The sequence below is a fragment of the Polypterus senegalus genome, chromosome 9 (genome assembly GCF_016835505.1).
Source record: "Polypterus senegalus isolate Bchr_013 chromosome 9, ASM1683550v1, whole genome shotgun sequence".
Classification (NCBI taxonomy): Eukaryota; Metazoa; Chordata; class Cladistia; order Polypteriformes; family Polypteridae; genus Polypterus; species Polypterus senegalus.
The window spans coordinates 117,793,907-117,815,437 of NC_053162.1; the positions used below are offsets into that span (position 1 = coordinate 117,793,907).

General features: G+C 36.9%; 2 protein-coding genes across 3 annotated transcripts in view; one reads left to right on the forward strand and one right to left on the reverse strand.

Moving 5' to 3' along the window:
- LOC120535658 overlaps positions 1 to 21,531 on the forward strand; it is a 72,203-nt gene that overhangs the window by 28,594 nt on the left and 22,078 nt on the right. For both annotated transcript variants that reach the window (XM_039763617.1, XM_039763618.1), the window contains one exon: positions 17,220 to 17,270. In XM_039763617.1, coding sequence (XP_039619551.1) covers positions 17,220 to 17,270 — 51 coding nt within the window. The remainder of the gene's footprint in view (positions 1 to 17,219; positions 17,271 to 21,531) is intronic.
- The window catches only part of LOC120535657 (C-type lectin domain family 7 member A-like), a 281,385-nt gene continuing 270,747 nt past the window's right edge, over positions 10,894 to 21,531 (reverse strand). Inside the window, exon 10 of the mRNA XM_039763615.1 lies at positions 10,894 to 10,939. Coding sequence (XP_039619549.1) covers positions 10,909 to 10,939 — 31 coding nt within the window. The 3' untranslated portion in view covers positions 10,894 to 10,908. The remainder of the gene's footprint in view (positions 10,940 to 21,531) is intronic.

Below are 21,531 nucleotides of genomic sequence, written 5' to 3' on the forward strand. Positions count from 1 at the left end.
TGAGGAATAAGAAGAACAAATTCAGTTTTTATCAGCAACAAGATTTAGGCTCCAAAGTATCAGAGTATATAATTAAGAACTCCTTAATTCCCAGTGCTACAAGCATCTTAAGTGATATTACCTGCAGGGATCTTGATAGGTTTATTCTGTATAATGTTATAATTTAATATTATCATTTGTAAGAATTGCAGTTGTATGTTTTGTTTGTAAAGATAGGTATTATTTCTTGTCTCCAATGTTCTTCCATTTGTAGTACAGTGTGTTATCTTTGTATTTTCCTACTGCGAACAAAATTTCCACTGAGACAATAAACTATACCAAACCTAATAGAAGAAAGAAACCACCTATTTGCAAGAACTTTAAGCAGAATTTTGTTTAATGCGGAATTATATTATTAATCTCCTTATTTATCAGATTTTTTTAAAAATAAAATTCAACTGGGCGTGTAGCTTTTTTCCTTTGAAGAAATTTAAAATCATCCGGAATATTGTAGGACCTCAGATGTTTATTCAATTCATCAATATTATAGAACAGAGTGACTTACATAGTCCCAAAAAAGTCAATAACATTTAAAGAAATAAACAGGCACATGGGGACACTAGAAAGCAATTAGATGTTAAGCACCATTTCCACAATAAGCAGTCTGAGTAGGAGCTTTGTCCTGTTGAAGGCTTATGTTGCAAATGAGACACTTCATTCCAAGGACAGCCTCTATTACATATTTTGGTACAATGAGGGCATGGTCAATCCACCTCCTTGGGCCTCTTCTCTGAACTGTGGAGGAAAGAGACAGAAATGTTAGTGGCAGAACCCACTCTCGCCTTGGAGTGGTACCCATAATTGATTAGAGTTGGCAAAGCAGTCCTTAGCCATGCTTGTGTGACAATATATATTGCCTGTACATCTATTAATACTTTTTTTTAAATAGAAAAAAAGAACATTGTTTTCATTACACTCCAATATAATAAGCATCCAAAATGTTCATTACATATGTTGATTAATTCTCTATGTACATTATAGGAGTTCTATACCCAAAAATAATATTAAGCCATATGTCAGCTATCCAGTTGTATGCTCACAAAGTGCCCAAAACATATGTTTTGGTTAAAATATCCTTAAATAAACCACTTTTAGAAAATCTTCTCATTAATTCCTAGGATGCACATTCAAATGAAAACATTCTTTTGAATTTAATTCTCACTAATCCCCATTGATTGCTCATGGATCCTCTTCAGTAATATGTAATTCTTTGTCTACCATTGTGTTTCATGTCATACAGTATCTGCATTGCAGTACATGATCTGAAAGAGGTGACCAATGAAGAAAGAAAACCAAGTAAAAACATTATCAGCTGGAAAGTATGCCTTATATATGTATATATCTGACATGCTTCAGCAAGGAAAAAGTCAAGTCAACTCTGCAGTTTTATAAACTGTCATTGAAAGAAAACAGAAATACGGTGTTGTTGCCTAACATCCAGTGAATGGGGGAAAGCTGGGTCTTCAATTCAAAAGCTTGATCCCATTTACACTTTAAAGTTTTGAGCGGAGTATTTCTTTAACATTCCAAGCTTAATTCTTAAGTATTTGGTGGACTATTACCTTATTAGTTCTTTCTTCATGTTCATAGTAATAATGATGTGCGTAAGTAATAGTTGCTCAGTTTCTCTTGTGATTAATAAATATCTTAAACATAATTTTGAGAGTGTACTGAACTTTTAGCAATTATTCAAAATCCTAACGAGTTATTGTGAAGTAGAAAATCATTGCTAAGGGTGTTTTTTTCCTAGTGCAAATCCATTACAAACTGAGTGGCTATATTCCTTTCACTGTCTGCTGAGGGTTCTGTGGACTAATAGCACTTAGGGAGGAAGGGAGAAAGCTGTAATTCCAGGGTATGAAGAAGATTGTTGGTACATTGATTTTGCTTATAGGTAGGATAGAAAGACTCTTTTAGATAGTCATTAAAATTAACTTATTATCTTCTTCTTCTTCTTCTGCGTCTTTTTTTGGCTGCTCCCGTTAGGGGTCACCACAGCAGATCATCTTCTTCCATATCTTCCTGTCCTCTACATCTTGTTCTGTTACACCCATCACCTGCATGTCCTTTATCACCACATCCATAAACCTTCTCTTAGGTATTCGTATTTTCCTCTTGCCTGGCAGCTCTAACCTTAGCATTCTTCTCCCAATATACTCAGCATCTCTCCTCTGCACATGTCCAAACCAACGCAATCTCGCCTCTCTGACTTTGTCTCCCAACCGTCCAACGTGAGCTGACCCTCTAATGTACTCATTTCTAATCCTATCCATCCTTGCCACACCCAAATCAAATCTTAGCATCTTTAAATGTGCCACCTCCAGCTGTGTCTCCTGCTTTCTGGTCAGTGCCACCGTCTCCAACCCATATAACAAAGCTGGTCTCATTCAGCAATAATAAAGGAACAATTAAATATTTATTGCAACCATAAATTCACCACAGGAATTTCAGGGTGAGGATAAACTCAATGAAATGTGCGCTATGACGTGTGACAGTAATCAAAATGACACAAGCAAATACTAGAATATAACTGGATAAATTATGAGATGGAATGATCATGTTAACAAGCATACATGTTGCATGTCTCCAAACCTGGTATAATCCAAAGAAGGCCTAAACAAAAAAGGGGGATGTATTATAGAAATAAAATTCACAAAATGTCTAAATCAAAATAATACATTCTAAATAAAAAAATAAATTAAAAAAACTAAAATTAATTAGTAGCAACTGTACCAAAAGAGCAAATTCTCATATCCAGAATTCTAAATGCAAAATTCAACAACCAGAAATATCACTAAACATAAATGGTAAAAGAGAACTAAACTTGCAAAAAAGAAAGGGCCAACTCAATAGGGAGCCAAAGAACACAGTTGCAAATAACTAATGCTACAAGAAAGTGACAGTGACAACAGTTGTTTTTAAACATCTCTCAGGTAACTGCCGCACTAGTGGCCACGACGGCCGAGGGAATTACAGCAATTCAACTTGAAACTCACCTAACAAGGAACATAAAGGGCTAGGGATCAAAGATAATTTAAAAATACAAAAAAAGGCACAAAAATGAGAGTAGGAAAAAAACAACAAAAAATAGAAACAAAAAAGGACTGAGGTACTGTAGCAATCTTAACAGCATGTAGGTGTGCTCCCTATTTCTAGTGTGGATTTCCGGTCTCCTTAAGGGTGACAGTGGTGAATTTCCCTGTCACATGCCTTCTTAGTGCTACCAGTGCACCTGGTAACCTTTTATGAACACTTTATAAACCCTGAATGTATAGATGTTCTAGACATATAAGAAAACATTTTCAGAAATGTTAAAATTGGATAAATTATATACCTTTCCCCATTTACTGTGCAGAAGTAATACCCAGAAAAGACATACTGGGATTATACTAGCAACATTTACATTCTCAAGCAGCAAGAAGGTATTTAAGATGGTGGTTCTCAACCTGTGGGGGGCATGAAGTAACAAAAAAGGAGGTGCGAAGATGTGAAAAAAAAGAAAAAAAGAATCGAAAATATGAAAAATGCATATATTGAAACCAAAACAAATTAACTTAAACAACATCCTGATACTAGAACAATACATATAGAGTTAGATAAATGTCAATAAAAGTTAAGTAGGTATAATAAAACTTGTAGCAGTGTATCAGCAGCAAAAAATTTAGGAATAAATTTTATTAGGGCTTCAAAAAAACGTTAGGGGGGCACGATTAAAACTTATGAAAACTCAGGTTGCAAATACTTAAAGGTTGAGAAACTCTGATTTAAGCTCTTTAAAACGTATATAGGAGCAAGGTACCACCAGAAATCACTGACAATTCTGATTCTTAAAGCTATTATAGAATAGACCCTGACCATGGAAGATAAGAAATAAAAATAACACACGATAAATAATTATAGACTATTCCTTTCCAATATTCTTTGAGTCTACTGTCCTAAGTTGAATGGACTAAAGAAACTATATCAGGGAGATTTGCATCCAGAATACTGGTAATGGAGAAAACAGAGTTGATAAAAGAGGGGTGATTGTAATTACAGGTAAAGTTATAACATGGATACATCATCCAAAAGACTGATAGAAGCACAGAGCTGTTTAGATAAGCACAATGATATTCTGCTCATTCATTACATGTTTAAAAAAAGTATCATGGGTGTTAGCTGGTTTATGATTTCTGCTGTGGACAGAAACAGTTGAGAAACTGATTGCAGTAGATTTATACAGCTCTTTATCCAATTAGTAATTGTTTAAAACCTGCTCAGGATACAATTTGCCATCCACTTTTCTCAACACCCGCAAATGATTTATTAATGTACTAGCTTTGCTTCTCCCAATGGAAAATGTTACATTATAGGTAATACTACTTTAAAAAAGTAAACAAAGGATTGCTGGGATGTGCTTCCACGGTACTTGCACGAAGAATCTTGCATAAAGCTGATGTTTTCTTTCTTTAAAAAGGCATTCCTTTTCCAGTAAATGTGTTCACATTTGACAAATATTATCTAGTTAATGGCTAATTCCCCCAGATCCCCAATGCTGGTCTCAAGTTAGCCCTTTGAAGTGAAGGCACAAATAATAATAGATATTTACAATGGCAGTGTTCATATCGCCCATCTTCATGAACCTCTTAAAATACGCCCTTTCTGACTGCGCTGCTTACAGAACACAGAGTTTAGTTCCATATTAGTCAAAATTAACAGACTTCCTTACACCAATTTGCAACATGACATTCGCAAATTTGCTGCTAGTAATTTATTTAATTTTTTTCTGTTTTGTCATCCATTACTAAAACAGTTCAATCCACTAAAATCGTTTTTCATAATAATGCTGGAGACAGCATACTCATTTTACATGTGTAATATTTCAAAAAAGCTAGCCAATGTATAATCTATAAGGCAGTTTAAACATTTGTTTTGGTAAATGATTTTTTGACCAAGGGAAGTCTGCTATTGAGCCACTTTACAATAGCATGTAAAGCAAGTGTATTTGTTATATCAGAGAAGTGTGATTTCCATTGGATCTCAGTGATATTTGTAGGATACAAAATTCTGCAGTCCAGATTTGACATTGACAAATCAAAGGTTGCATCTATTTTAAATTGAAAAGCTCCACAAAATTGTAAACAAGTTCAATGTTTGCCAACTATTACAGGTGATTTTTAAAAAACATGGTTACTTGAAAGAAAAGAATAAGAATTTGCTTAAGCACAGAAACCACAGAATTCTTTAGAAACATTTAAATATATGTTAACTTCTACCTCCACCTTAAGACAATCAGATATTTCTTTTCAATATGAAGTTGAGGTCAATGAACCTAGTGTGGGTGTCATGCGGGTGCATTTTTACCACAATAAGTTCCAGATTCTGGAACACTACAGTACCAGTTATTTGATGTGTTAATTTCTAGTGTGGTCCATATCGCCATATCTATGGTATTAAAGACACAAGTCTTTTTCTGTTATTTCAATGAATTTGTACTACTTTAACCAGCAGATGCACCTGGGAACCAAAGAGACATGAACACACTTATGCAAAAGTACATTACTTTGGAAGCATACATGCAGAAATGTAACTGTAGGTAAAGGGCAAACAGCACAATGAACTACTGTAATTATAAAACTGTCTATAGTCTGTGAGTGTTCCAGCCTCCTGAAAGGTAATTAAATGAAAAACAATTGTTTTGCGCATACCTATATGCATTTGATATTTCATTAAGTAATGCAAAGCAAGTGTAAAAAGAGATTGTTTACTCTACACAGATTCTCTAAAATGGTCTGAATACATTTGTTGGTACCCCTAGAAAAGCTAATAAACAATTGACTCAGAGTGATTTTTCAAACAAGCTGTTCTCTTTAATTAATATCAAACATGTCTCCAATTGTGCAATCAGTCATTCAGTCTACTTAAAATGGAGAAACGTAGTCACTTAGCTTTTTGGTATTATTGTGTGGCCCACACTGAGAGAAAGCAAAGAAAACAGTTGTATGAGGAGATCAGAAAGAAAGTTATAGACAAACATGATAAAGGTAAAGGCTGCAAGACCATCTCCAAGCAGCTTGATGTTCCTGTGACAACAGATGCAAATATTGCTAAGAAGTTTAAGGTCCATGGGACTGTAGCTGACTTCCCTAGATTCAGCCACAAGAGGAAAATCAACCACAGAATGGACAGAAGAATAGTGAGAATGGTATGCAAAAAGACAAGGACAACTTGCAAAGAGATACAGGCTGAACTACAAGGTCAAGGTCCATCAGTGTCTGATCACACCATCGGTCACTTTTTGAGTGACAGTGGGCTCATTGGAAGAAGATCGAGGAAGACTCCACTGTTGAAAGAAAAAAAAAATTAAAAAGCCAGACTGAAATTTGCTAAAATGCACATTGACAGGCCACAGTGTTTCTGGGAGAAGGTCCTTTGGACAGATGAGACAAAACTGGAGCTTTGTGGCAAGTCACATCAGCTCTGTGTCCACATATAAAATGAAGCTTTCAAAGAAAAGAACACCATACCTACTGTGAAACATGGAGGAGATTTAGTTTAGTTTTAGGGCTGTTTTGCTTTGATTGGCATAGGATGCTTTGAGTCTGTGCAGGGAACAATACCAATGAGCATTTTCTTAAGCTGTTAAAAATTGAGCTCAGCTGTATCACTCCTCCTTGTGTGTATTATGTTTTAGCCAGGGTTCTTTCCCTGGCTTATATTTATATTTCTTTTACTTGTCTTTTTTGGTTATTTTTAGTTTGGATTATTTTTTGTGATTATTTCTGTTATTCTGATTGTTCTGTTTTTTTATCACTACTGAATATGTTTAATATATTATTGTTTTTGTTGGGTTTAAGAATATTTATGTACTGATTCTTTATATGTCTTTACATTTGGTATGTTTTGGGGATGTGTCCCTCTCAGGTCCAGACCCAGGTGTGCTAAAATTTATTATATAAGTTATAAATTATAATTTGCTTTGTAAGTAATGTGACGGGTGGTCAAGGCCATTACCTGACCAGGATGCCAGCTGGATGGAAGGACCGGGGGAGAGAGAATCTGTAATGCTAAACGGCAGCCCTCCTGGGTGGCTGTGGCACCATGGATTCCTGCAGGGCATACTGGGAGTTGGAGTTTGGTGCAGTCCTATTGGGGTTCGTGGAAGCTGCCAGGAGGACCTGCAGAGTCTTACCTTGAATTTCCATCACACCTGGGAGTGATTCCTAATGAGCCACCTGGAGCACTCCCGGGAGCATCATAAAAGGGGTGACTTCACTCCAATCAAGGAGCTAGAGTCAGGAGGAAGAGGTACAAAGCTTGCCAAGAGGAGAAGTGGAGGCAGACGACAAGGAGACAAAGAAGAAGAAATTGTGTTCATACTATTCACAGGGAACTGCAAAAAATGTTTTTTAGTTCTCTGCTTATTTGCATTGTGCTGCTGGGGGGAGCGAGGGAAAAATGCTTCCCTAATGAAATAAACGTGTGCTTTGTGCTGCACTTGTGTCTCTGCCTGTCTGTGCCTGGTTAGGGTGGCTGTACGTGCCCTGGTGGTCCACTGTAACCTTGGAGTAACTTATCTGCTAAATAAATAAATAGTAAAAATATATATAGTTTGGTTTATTTAACGGTAGATGTATCTGGACTTGGCGGTTGGCACATTACTGTACAACCCCTTAGAGGTTAGCTGCATTGTGATGGCTTGTGCAGTACTGCACATGATAGCAACATAGGGCATCAATGCAATGACAGTTTGAAGATATTTGGATGTTGTACATCAAATGTAAAGAGATTTGTATATATTGCAACTTTAATTTTTATTTGTATTTTTAAAAGTAAATTCAGTAAGAATATTTTGACTGCCTCACAGTTCTGCGTATGCAGACTGCCTTCATTCATTCTGTATTCATGCTGTATACTGGCAGCTGTCTAGACAATGCATAATGGTACATTGCTATTGCTATCTGCACTCAGCTATTGTCACTTGCTTCCACACTTTTTTCTTTTATTTGGGACTCCTGCTGAGGTACTGTACCATCAAAAATAATCCATTTAAGTCAGTAATGCCTCTAGATCACATTCACCTAAGTTTGATTTTCTTCCTTTTTTTCCCTGCTCTTCCATGGTTTCTAGTAAATACATCATTCAGGAATATTGGTTAATTTATATGGTGATTAGATAATGAATATGAAAAAAGGTGTTTTTTAAGCTGTACACTTTTACTGAGTGGCTAAAAACATGTGCACAGGCACGTAATTGTAAATTGATTTTCTTTGTGAATGTGCCATCGTTTCCTTTTAAAAATTTTAGTATGGTATCGAAGCAAGGTTTTATGAATGAGGCCCCTGTTTTAGAGGTCTTTAGGCCACTAAACATTTATAGGCCCAAACTGGAGCAAAGGCATTAAATGTTCAAAAATACCTTTGAGTGTTCCAAATACACTAAAATGCCTTTCAAAACAGAGGAAAACCACAAGCCTCTGACTTGAAATGAAAAACGCTAATGAAAAATCTTTATAAATAAAGGTTTTATTGAAAAATCATGACAAATTAAACAAAGACATGAAAAGCAAAACATAAGCAAAAAAGGCAATCCATAGAAACAAGTCCAAATGTGCACTCAGGAAATAAATAGGCAGAGGGATGTTCTTTGGCATAGCATCATAGTGACTCCACCATTTGAAACTCTGTATTAAAGGGTGTGGCCTGCAGGGTGCACTCTGCTCCCCAAATCCAACACAGTCAGACACAGGCAACGTGTTTTTTTAATTTTCTTGGGGGAAATGCTTTTCAACCGTTTCCCACCTGCACAACACAGTAAATAGTCCAATACACAAGTAAGCATAATAATAAAGCACCAAGAACTTTGTCTTTGATTTCTTTTCTTTCTTTCTGTTTCTCTCTGTCTTCCACCTCAACTCCTCCTTCAGCAAGCTTCATCTTCCACCTCCCAACTCTGGCTCCTGAAGCAGTGACAATGGGCTTTTTTTTATCCTGCACCTGGGAGTACTTCCGGTGGCCTGTTTGCGTTGTCCGGAAGCACTTCTGGGTGAGGTGGAAGCCTGACAAAGTAGAGCTCTGCAGTCACCACAGCACCCCCTAGTGGCACCCACAAAACTCAACAGGCCTGTACTGAATTCCAACTATAATGGTACTGCTGTTATTAAGGGGGGCTGCCATCTAGTGCTCCAGGTAAGATAATACCTTGTGTATATCCTCTCACCCCAGCCCTTCCACTATGGAGGCAGGCCAGGAAAGGGCCCTGGCTGTCTGCCACAGGGACAGTGCACCTAACTGAGCAAACACAAAAATGAAAATACATACATAAAAATAATGAAAAAACTAATTTCACAACTTAACAGAATACATAATATACACAGTAATGATATATAAAGATTTGTAGCAGTGCTACTTAAATTCCCATCAAACTCAGGGGTACTATGCCATTGAGTAGCTTGGGATTTCATCGGGGTTGCTGGGAAGAAACATAATTAGGCCGGATTTATACTTCACGTGACGCGACGCATGCTGCAGCGGACGCTCCTTCTACGCAAGCATTGTAGTGTTTATACTTGTGCGCGTACTTTATGTAAATCTGGAGGAATCCACCAGGTGGCAGTGCGAGATATTATCATGGTGAGAATATGTTTGGCTTCTCTGTGTTGTGAATTGCTTGGAACACTCATTAAATTATGATGACACCTTACCGCAATATCTCTGAAGTTATGTTTATTGATTAAATCCATCAATCCAGGGATGTGTCCATTCCAGCAAGCACTGGGCACGAGTGAGAAACAATCCTTGGATGAGGCCTCAGCTCATCGCAAGGTGAATACAAGCACTCGCATACACTAGCGTCATTTTAGCAGCACCAAATACCCAAATCTGCATATCTTTGGAAGGAAACCGGAGCACAGTGTGGAATACAAGCAGGAAATACCAGCAACATAACTCCCTGCAAGACAGCAGTGCTATCGCTCCACCACCGTGACACCCCCATGTGTGTAATTATTCCCCCATGTGTGTAATTATTAACAGTATTCATTATTTAAACGAAATTATATGTAAAATGTAACATACACACTTTAATGCATTTCATCATGAAAGTGGTATCAAATACAAATCTAAAGATTCTAAATGTGCAGAGAGTTGGAATATCATACATGTCATGTGTTCTGTGTGGTGATCTATTGCTGCTTGCCGCTGCTGTCAGGTCCAAAAAGCTCGTAGCGATTAAAAACTGGGATGACGTTTACGATGGTCTGCATTAATGATAAAGTAAACTACGAGGTTAAAGTGGACATTTCAAGATTAAAGCCGAAATTTCCACTTTAATCACAAAATACACGTTTTCACCGTGTCCTTTATTTTTCTCTCAGTGACTCAAATACAGTGCTATACATTATGTTGCTGTTGTTAAGGTGCAAAAAAAAAAAAAAAAGACAGCACAATAGATGGTATGTGAGACTTTTAAAATGTATCGTGTCATTACAATCTGGAATATGTGACGCTTGAATATAAAAGCACCACGAATGCATCTGTATGATCAGCATAGAGGCTTTCTGTCACATGTAGATAGTAAACAGAGACACTGACGTCACGTTCCGACTTTTAGCACACTGCGCCCCCCCGACTTTTTGCTGGTACTGCAACTCGCGCACACGTCGCGCTCATTTCTGAGGACCTGCTCAGAGGAAGTGTAAAATGAATGCTGGGAACGTGTAGCAACCATGATGCGGGTGCGTAGGCGTTCTGAGCGTGAAGTATAAATGAGCCTTTAGGCACTACCTTTAAAAAACAGCTGAAGACCAGAAGAATAGAGTTTTTCTGAAAATATATTTTTGTCCTGTGCTGGGTTGTTTGCTTGTGGGTTTCATCTGGGGAGTGCTCCTTGTCACTTCAAATCTTCATGCAAGAACTTGAACCTGGTAAGACAAAACATTACATTTCATTCAGAAAGCTATTCATTTATGTACTGGCCTGTGTTTGGACTTTTGTCCTGAGTGTTTATCGTTGATCATTTTGTGTTCAGTGTTTTGGCAGGTTTTGTTAGTATTTGTTAGTATTTGTGTTAAATTATTATCATTGTCAGGGTAAATTGGGAGGGATTTGCATGTGCATTGCTTGTTAATTATTTAATCATAAAATAAATATACAAATTCCATTGTGATTATTCTATTTAACCAACAACTGTGGAAACAATGAATGTTTACCAGAAAATGCAAAGTGGCAAGAAAAAGAAGACAGTGAGGAAAAGAAAATACATTTATTTAGTATTGCATTTTCTGGACACACTGCATCCAAATTCATGCTACTAAGGAAATAAAGTGAAATAAAACATAGAGGAACAGCCGTTAGAGAGAAAGTTGGCCCCTTTTCACATTTTATTCACACCAGTATTTCTTAGGCTCCTTTTTTTTGTTAGAGAAGGCTGGAAAGATGGAGGGAAATCAATGATACCCACATTAATCACATTTTCTCTAGATATTTAGTGCCTCTTAGACAGATAGAAATAGAGACTACCAGTACTCCATGCAGGTAACTTGGAACACCAATGTGCACCCACTGCAGACCATTAAAACCATCTAAAAAGGAAAAACAGATGATACTAAGAACCATGTTGTGTTGGCTGTCATTTTCGGAAATCAGTATCAAAACCACAATGAGTTAGCTTGAGAGAAGAAAGATATAAAAGTCATTGTGACAAATGAGTGGAATCAGAAAAAGGAGATGAGTGAACATTTTCAGGATTAGTGAATTTAATGTTGAATTACAAAGAACAATACAAATTAAACTGTATTGTTCCTGAAACAACAACACAGCTAGGACTGTTTTTAGCTAGACAATAAGAGTTATACCTGTGTCAGGTTTGCAAGGGTCTGTTTAACTAATGTCATAAAGTAAAATTCTTATGTATGTCAGGACCTCTTCAAGAAATGCTGTGGTTTTCAAACAGAACATGACACAGAAAATGTCTGTAGTGTACAGAACACTGAAATAGAAAATCACAGCTTTTATTATGTGCTAACCTAACACCTACTGTATCCCTAATGCTAACTCTATCCCTAATTTAATGTCAGAACTTGCTTTAGCTTTCTGTCCACCACATCAGAATTAATTATAACGTGACTTCGGTTTGCTTTTGCATTTTAAAAATTGCTTACTGCAGCAATTGCTTTTACTTCAGACAAGAATTAAGTTTATTTGTTTTGTTATTTTTAATTCACTTGCTTGTCAAAATATTTATTTCTTTATTGTTTTTTATTAGCATTTTCATCTATTTGTATCTATCATTAAGTATGTGCCTTAATAAAAACATTTAATAAGAAAAAAATAGGTTGAAGATTTAACTTTTCCAGTCCATTTTCTATATTTTCACAGGAAAGTAAAACGGAGGCCTGATATAGTTTATTACATAGCAGAATGATAGCAGGTGCAAGAACTGCAAAACGATTGTTTCAGGAACCAAATCAATTGCATGATAATTAAGAATTTGGTTGGAGCCAAACCTTCAGCCCGTTTAGATCTTCAGAACCAAGGCTGGTCATGAGGTTCAGACTCCTGAAATGTCAGTGGGAAGGTTGTGCAATCAGAATCAAGGATCACAGGACATGAAACGTGTATGCAGTTTCAAGTTACTCAAAGATTCCAGATGGACTAACCTGATATTTAGCTAGATGCTATGAAACAGCCAGTCATTATTACACACTTACATTAATTTTGCAGTATTACATTTAGAAAATAAAAACATTTCCAAAATAGATTTTTTACTTTATTTTCAGGAAGTTAGTTATTTTTCATTACCCTCAATTTACAGTTTTATCAATTTTTAAAAACAATTGCCTACATTCTGTACAGTGATCCCTTGCTATATCGCGCTTCAACTTTCGCAGCTTCACTCCATCGCGGATTTTAAATGCAAGCATATCTAAATATATATCACGGATTTTTCGCTGGCTCGTGGATTTCTGCAGACAATGGGTCTTTTAATTTATGGTACATGATTCCTCAGTTTGTTTGCCCAGTTGATTTCATACAAGGGACACTATTGGCGGATGGCTGAAAAGCTACCCAATCAGAGGACGTATTACGTATTAAATTAAACTCCTCAATGACGTACAATATGCTTCCTGCGCGGTGCTTCGCACACTTAAAAGCTCTAACAGCCCGTATTGATTTTTGATTGTTTGCTTTTCTCTGTCTCTCTCACTCTCTCTGACATTCTCTGCTCCTGACGGAGGGGGTGTGAGCAGAGGGGCTGTTTGCACAGTGGCTGTTTGCCTAGAGGATACGGACGCTCCTCTCAAAAATGCTGAAAGACTACCTTCACATTGATCCCTTCATTGCAGCCGCTTTATCACGGTGCTTTGCATAATTAAAAGCCCAACAGCCCTATTGATTTTTGATTGTTTACGTTTCTCTCTCTGTCTGCCATTTTCTGCTCCTGACACACACTCCTTTGAAGAAGAAGATATGTTTGGATTCTTTTAATTGTGAGAAAGAACTGTCATCTCTGTCTTGTCATGGAGCACAGTTTAAACTATTGACTAAAGGGTGTTATTTCATGTCTAGAGGGCTCTAATAATGTTAAAAAACGTATTTAGAAGGTCGTATACAGGTTTTCAATGCTCTAACTGTGAAAATATTAGATTTATAAATAAAGAACCCTACTTCGTGGAAATTCATTTATCTATCTGGAGCGGATTAACCGTGATAAACGAGGGTTTACTGTATAATTGTGTGGAGAATATTTCTAAACAGTGTGGGAGAGTTTCTAAGGGCTTAAAATATATAAAAATAACCATACAAACATATGGTTTCTACTTCGTGGATTTTCACCTATCGCAGGAGGTTCTGGAACGCAACCCCTGCGATCGAGGAGGGATTACTATATATCAGTTTATAGGTGTTTCTGGTTTGCACATGAATACATACAACAGAAAATGTAAACTCGGTTTCATGTTTACACTTTAAATTTTCAGCTGAAAGAATCTGAAAATAAATATACCTTGAAGCAGAAACAGCCACTCTAGTGCTTGAAAGTTTTGCAAGTGCTCCAGATTCCTTTATTGTTTGCACTTCAGTTTAATTGGACATGGAGCCTCCTCTTTTTCCATCATCCAATTTAAGTATGTTGACCCTTTAAATGATGCATAAATTAGACTTAGGTGGCCTACCATAAAACTTAAAACACCCAACTATTTACTGGCTATCAGAGTCACTTTCATCTGAAACACAAGAGCTGTAGATTCAGCCTTCTTTGTAATCTGCTCTCTTGGAGTTCATAGATTTGATTTGTGCATGATTTCAGTATATCTAAGTATTGATACTAAAAATAACAATAATCATGAACTTTAACTTACTAATAATTCCACATTTTAATGTAGCTCGAAAGTACATTTCTTGAGCATAAATGTATTTTGCAAAAACTAACCATTTTAAAATAAACTATTTACAGTGTTGGTGCACATGCCGACCGTCTTAATACTGTATATTAAAATAACATAAATATTAGACTCGCTGAGAGAATGACCATGTGCTATTGTAGAATCCTTATTATTGTATAGCAATACAGAATGCCCAAGAAGGTACGGGTATCCAAATGGACTTGGCCACCAGAATTGTAACATTGTCTGACTTTGACCATGATGTTTTCTGTTAAAACCAACTGTGGATTCCCCCAGAGGGTTTCTTTCTCTAGAAATGCTGTTGAGTAGAATATTTATTTTACTCTCCACCATTGTTACCTGGCTATATTGCAATTATAATGTTAATTGACTAATATTGTCATGATTTGTTTAAGGCAGGGGTTTCCACATTTTTTTTCAATACTACATGTGAATGTTTAAATGTATCTAGTGGTCAGATATCAAGAAATCCTAATAATATAACTACATCCCATATTATGTTTATAAAATATCAAAATGTAAGTATGTATGTGAAATCATTTTTTATTATTTTATTAGTACTTTATGCTACACAGTAACTGCATCCATCATATTACTGTATTTGAATGAGGTGAACAGAACACAGAAAAACAGATCTAAAAACTGCTCAATATAAATTATATTAACATATGTATATCTGAATATGTCTGAATATTATTTAATTAATAATGTATATTTGTATGAAATTCTAATGCTGATTTGAAAGAATGATTATCACTCTAAAAGTTATATCAAAAAAGCTATGATTTGAAACCAGGCGTTTCAGTACAGTCAGATACAAGGCTTGTTCTTGACGCTTGCAAAATGTTACAAAGGGGAGAATCAGTCAAAGTGGTTCTCAGTTTGTTCTTGTTAAGGGTCATTACAGAAAATGCCTGCTCACAAATATATGTGGAGCCAAAAAGACAGATCATTCACTTTGCATGAATTCTTAGAGAATTTAGCATTGTGTACGCTGCAGTAGAATTCGGGAAGAGAGAGCTCCTGATGACTACTACAAAGCATGTCGTCATACTGCATATCAATCAGTTTCAGCTGTTTGTCAATGAAGGAACTCTGTTCACGTTGACTGTGAAGGGACCTGAGAAAATCTGAATCTCCTCAATATGTGTGAAGTGATTGAAACAGCTTTCAAACCCTGCTATTAGAAATGTTATTACTTTCACATGTTGTTCTCTTCTAGCTGCAACTGCATTTGAATGATGATTTGATATCTCTCATAGCAAGGAAAATGTAAAACACTGTGTTCATTCAGTTATTTCTCAAATAAACAATGTACTGCAGATAAGATGATTGGTAGCAGAACTTACAAGAGGGAAAAAACAGTATGGCACTATGTAAAATTACAAGGGTGCTACCAGCTGGCAATCAAATAAATTACAATTCCATGTATTTTAACCTGTTATGAAATCTACTCTATATGTGTCCCACAATGGCCATTTTACAATGCAATTTCCAAACTGCACAGTGGGCTGTATAAAAATATAAATGGGACCGTAACTGGTCCATGGGCCATAGTTTGGACATCACTCGTTTAGGGCAAACCAAATAAAATTGCTATATTGTACTGTGTGTTTAACATAATTTGTGGATGCATGTAAGTTTGAGCTATTTCTGTAAGTAAATTATAGCTGGAAACATAACTAAAGAATCTGAGCCTGCACTCAGAACACTATATACAAATGAATTGAATTATCTCGTGGGTAACAGCTAATATAACTGAGTTGAAAATAACCATATTAATGTTAACATAATTACTACTCAATTTAAGGTAAAAAAATGTAAAAAAAAATAGTTATGTGAGAATTTATGAAATCAACAATAGCTGCTTTTTTATTTTAACTGCCTTCAAGAAGAAGGCATTGTTGATCATAAACACTTTATGTTTTGTTATCAGTGATTTATGTCATGGTGCATGAAAGGAAACTGTATTTAAAGTGAGAGATATTTACAAAATATACATTATCTTTAAGCTTTTAAAATTTTAGCTTCACTTACCTAGTGCTGCTAACACAAGCCTCCAGGGGTTTAGGCTTAATTCTCAGACTGGATACAATATTTCTGGAGCTTAACTCATTAATGTGCTCTACTCTAGTGTCCTTCCCAGGTCCAGAATCATCCAGGTTAGGTTGACTGGTAATTCTATATTTGGTAAGCGCATATATGTGCATGTGCGAGATCATAAGTGTATCCTGTGATGAAATGGCATCCCATCCAGTGCTGATTCTTAACTTGTGTCTGTTGTCAGGAAAGACTAGCTTTCTTAGTAAAAAACAGTGACATAAACGTCTTTAGAAATTGGGCAGTTTGATTATATTGCTCTTCATTTAACCTTTTAAGGAACAACATTACAATTTTTTAGTGCTTTCATTCATTCATTTTCCAGTTCTTTTGGCTCAATAAAATTCTCAAGGAGTCATTGTTTGCCCCATCAGTATCAGGTACAAAACAGAAACCAGCCCTCAACAATGGGCACTCATACACGGCCACACACACAGGAAGAATGTTAAAACTTTACACAGACTGCAGTCAAGCCAGAAGCAGAAATACTATCCATTATGATCTATATTTTATACTATTCTGAGCAGAAAAGAAATTAATAGAAGATACTGTATGTTTATTTATTTAAAAACATGCAGTTCAGATAAGCAACTTTTTCTGCTTAGTAGGAAATTGTTATGTTACGCAGTAGATTTTGTTGTTAACATTTATTATAACATTATAACATTTGTACCTACTGACATTTGTATTATTTCAGTTTCACAGGTTGCTCCCAGCCCAGCTTCATCTGAAGATACAAATGAAAAATGTGAGTATTTTTTCTGCCATTGGACAAATGCTATTCATATGAATCATAGTAGCATAGCAAGTATTGCTGCTTCCTCAATGGCCTTCTTTGTGGTGTTTGCTTTTACTTTCTTTTTGTGTCTCGTGTTCTCTTGGGAGCTCCAAATTTATTTCATAGTCCAAACACATGATCTTAAATTAATTGGAGACACTTCCATTGTATGATCGATTCCTCTACCTTCCAACTAATACTGTATTTCCACGCTCACCACCTATTCATTCAGACATTGTCATTGTATGGGTGGTTATTGACAATCATATGTGGTACATTTAAAATAAATATTTCTAATATCCGTATCTGTATATTCTCAATAGCTACCACATTTAAGAAATGTCATGGCACACAACTACACCTCACCTCTTCTTGAGCAATCCTGAATTACTTCCCATTAGGCAGGAAGTAGACATTTATAGATTGAGGTCATTCACTAGTGTGTGGGAGGAAAATGTAGCATAATGGCCTATTGACTTAATCTGAAGATCGATTTAAAACTGCAGGATAGAATAATAATGTAGTGGAATGAGAATCAGTATGATTATGAGATGAGTATCATGTAATCGCAAAAGGTGTTTATCTAAGATGACATTGTTCCTTCAGGATTAAAGTGGTGTCTAAAAGGACATTCATATTATGCTTGTAACTTTCAAGCTGAACTCTTACTTCTTCTGATAGGCACAACACAATCAAGCATTGAGAAATACACTCTGATCCAATCAGCGGAGGCTACACCTTTCCTTAAAACTTGGAGCATTAATTTCTTCATTTTCTTTTTAGCCAGGAAACTTAAACACTTTCATCATGAGCCATGAAATCCATCCATCCTATATAGAACCAGAAACCTAAACCACACTCCCAGAAGTTAACTCATCTTTCACACTCAGAAACTGAATACAACATGTACAGTGGATATAGAAAATAATCACCCCCTTCGAAATATTCCCATTTTTTTTTTTGCTTTACAGCCTCAAATGAAAACACACACAAAAAACATTTCTTCCCAGCTTTACTTACTAAATGCAACCTATAACATCCAAGTGAAAGATATCACAGCTACAGTTCAGAAAAATTATAAAAATTCAAAAACAAGAAATACTGAGATTAATAAAGGATCACCCCTCAATGTCAATGTAATTTTGTTGAACCACCTTTTCTTTAATGACAGCCTTGAGTCTGTTGGGATACTTCTCTATCAGCTTTGCACATCTAGATTGAGCAATATTATCCACTCTTCTTCACAGAACTGTTCAAGTTCGGTGAAATTTGATGGTGAGCGTTGGTGGACTGATATCTTCAAATATTTCCACTGATTTCCAATGGGATTTAGGCCTGGGCTCTGACCGGGCCACACAAGGACATTCGCTTTTTTCTCCTTCAGCCACTGTGTGATCAATTTTCCTGTGTGCTTCAGGTCATTGTGGTGTTGAAAGGTGAACATTCTGCCCATCTTCAACTTTCTGGCAGAGGGCAGCAGGTTTTCCTCAAGAATTTCACGGTATTTTGCCCCATTCATTTTTCCTTCTACCCTAACGAGAGCCCCAGGCCCTACGGCAGAGAAACACCCCCACAACAGGATGCTGCCACCTCCATGCCTTATTGTATGTATGGTGTGTTGTGGATGGTGAGCTGCATTGGATTTCCGCCAGGTGTACCGTTTGGTATTGAGGCCATATAGTTTGATTTTGGTCTCATCTGACTATAAGATCCTTTTCCACTTGGCATCAGAATCTTCAAGGTGTATTCTGGCAAAGCTCAAACAAGCCCTAATGTTGCCTTTCTTGAGAAGTAGCTTTTTCCTTGCAATCCTCCTGAACAAGCTACAATTGTGGAGCGCTTGTGAAATTGTTGTCACATGCACACAATGACCACTCTTTGTCATAAAATTCTGTAACTCCTTCAAAGTGGGCATTGGCCTCTTTGTAGCCTCTCTTACCAGTTTCCTCCTTGCTCTTTCATCCAGTTTGGAGGGACGGCCGGCCGGATCCAGGGAGGGTGCTAATAGTGCCAAACACTTGCCACTTCTTTATTATGGACTTTACTGTGTTCCTTGGGATTGATAAAGCCTTTGAGATTTTTTTTTTGTATCCATCTCCTGCTTTATGTCTGTTGTGGAGGATGGCCAGTCGATTATCCCGGCCAATACCCCCAAGCTGCCAGGTGGAGCCCTCCTTGCAGCATGGAGTTCCCCAGAAGACCAGAAGGGCATCATGGACAATGAAGTTTTTATGCACAGCCCTGCTGGATGCCATGGGGGCCACAAGAGGGAGCTGCAGGGAGGACCGAAGATTTTTTCATGCCCTATGACCCAGAAGTTCGTCATAGGAAGAGCGACGGGCTTCCGGGTTGAAGAAAAGAACTTTTACCTGACCTGGAAGTGATTGAGAATCACATGGACTGGGGATTGGGAACACTTTCAGGTCAGGAGATATAAAAGGACTGTGGTAGCTCTCATACGGCGAGCTGAGCTGGGTGGAAGGGTGGTAATGCGCCTGGGAGCTGGAGGATTGGTTTGTTGTGATTTGTGATTGATTATATGAGTATTGTGGTGGGCGAGTGTGCTTTGTGCACTGTGGCAATTAACATTAGAATTACCAGAGCCTACGAAAAAACTTTTAAATCCGTCCCACCTTAAATCGCTTCTTAAAATCATTCACAGCTCTCCACCACCGTCTTTTGTCATCTAAATGTGCTGATAAAAATCAGGCTGCAAGCAGCCGGCTATTCCATCCCCCCACCGACTTAGAACGTGCACATACTTCTCCCAGCTTATGCCTTGATTGATGTTCTGGGAGTGAAGTGGAGTTTTAGAGTGGAAATAATAATTTGTTGTTTGGAACACACGCATTTCATGTCTGTTCCGTTTCTACAGTAATCTGTGTAAACACATTGTTAAAACAGAAACGTTTTTTATATTCTACTAGTAGATGACAAAATGTAGGCATAAACTATATAATGTATGAAGCCTGAAGTCCAAATATCAAAGAAATATTTTCACAGAAGGTACAAATCTAACACAACAATTGCGCTTTTATTCAAAAATATAACTGCAGAAACAAAAAGCCGCCTTAACACGCGACATTTATTATGACTACCTCAGTAGCACAATAGACTCATCTCCCGCCTGGGAATCAAAAAGTTGCGAGTTCATTCCTGCACCACTCCGTTTTGAGAAGTAAACTGCTCTTAGTCTTACTATTTTAGAATAAAAACATACATTTGATTTCAGTCTGTAACAGCCAGTGTAATTTATGATACTTGTAAAGGTTAACTTTGGTTTTATTAATTCACTTTTCATTCTCTCAGTCGCGTTCAGGATCCTTCCCAATGCCCTAACCCCATCTGATACTGCTGTTTTCACATAGGCGCGATATAACAGAGGTAAACTCAGCTCCCTTCTACATCGGAGCAAGAATGCACATACCATTGCTTGCATACTAAAGTGTCAGCAGGCACTTTTCGCAGCATTACACACATTTTTGAGCATGCCCTCTGCACACTACTTGTGACTTTAGGCTTTAGGAAGTAAGTAAATAAATAAATGTAAATTGTGTCATAAAATGATTTCTTCAAAACGTCGAATGTTATTTATTTGGCACAGACATGTCTGCATGCACTTTTTGTGGCAATACACATGTATTTTTTGAGCATGTCCGTGCTAAAATAAAATAAAGTCAACTTGAGAACTTTTACCTGGTGTTTGGAGTCATGGACAGGGGTTCAAGGGAGCGAGAGTGCCCCCTATCTGCCACACTGTCCACAACTCTATCCCTGAAATCTTTTGAAAGTGATTTGCCATCCTTAGTCAGTTGTTTGCTGTCAGTTGCACTACCAAGCAAGGGAATGCTCCTGGAATAGCTGTTTTTATGCTTCACTAATCATACTGATTACAATTGATCAAATGTGGAAGCCAGTAACCATGGTCTGCATTGGAAATGGTGGTTACTTACACCTGATTGAGTTTACAAATATTGTTTAGGAGGAGGGTGATCCTTTATTAATCTCAGTATTTCTTGTTTTTTATTTTTAAAAATTCTTCTGAACTGTAGTTGTGATATCTTTCATTTGGATCTTATAGATTGAATTGAGTAAGTTTTCAATTAAGGCTGTAAAGTAAAATAAATGGGGATATTTCAAATGGGTGATTCTTTTCTATACCCACTGCATATTTTGACAAGAAACCTACTCTTCTTAGAGGTGGATACTCTAAAATTCATTCTGTGTGGGC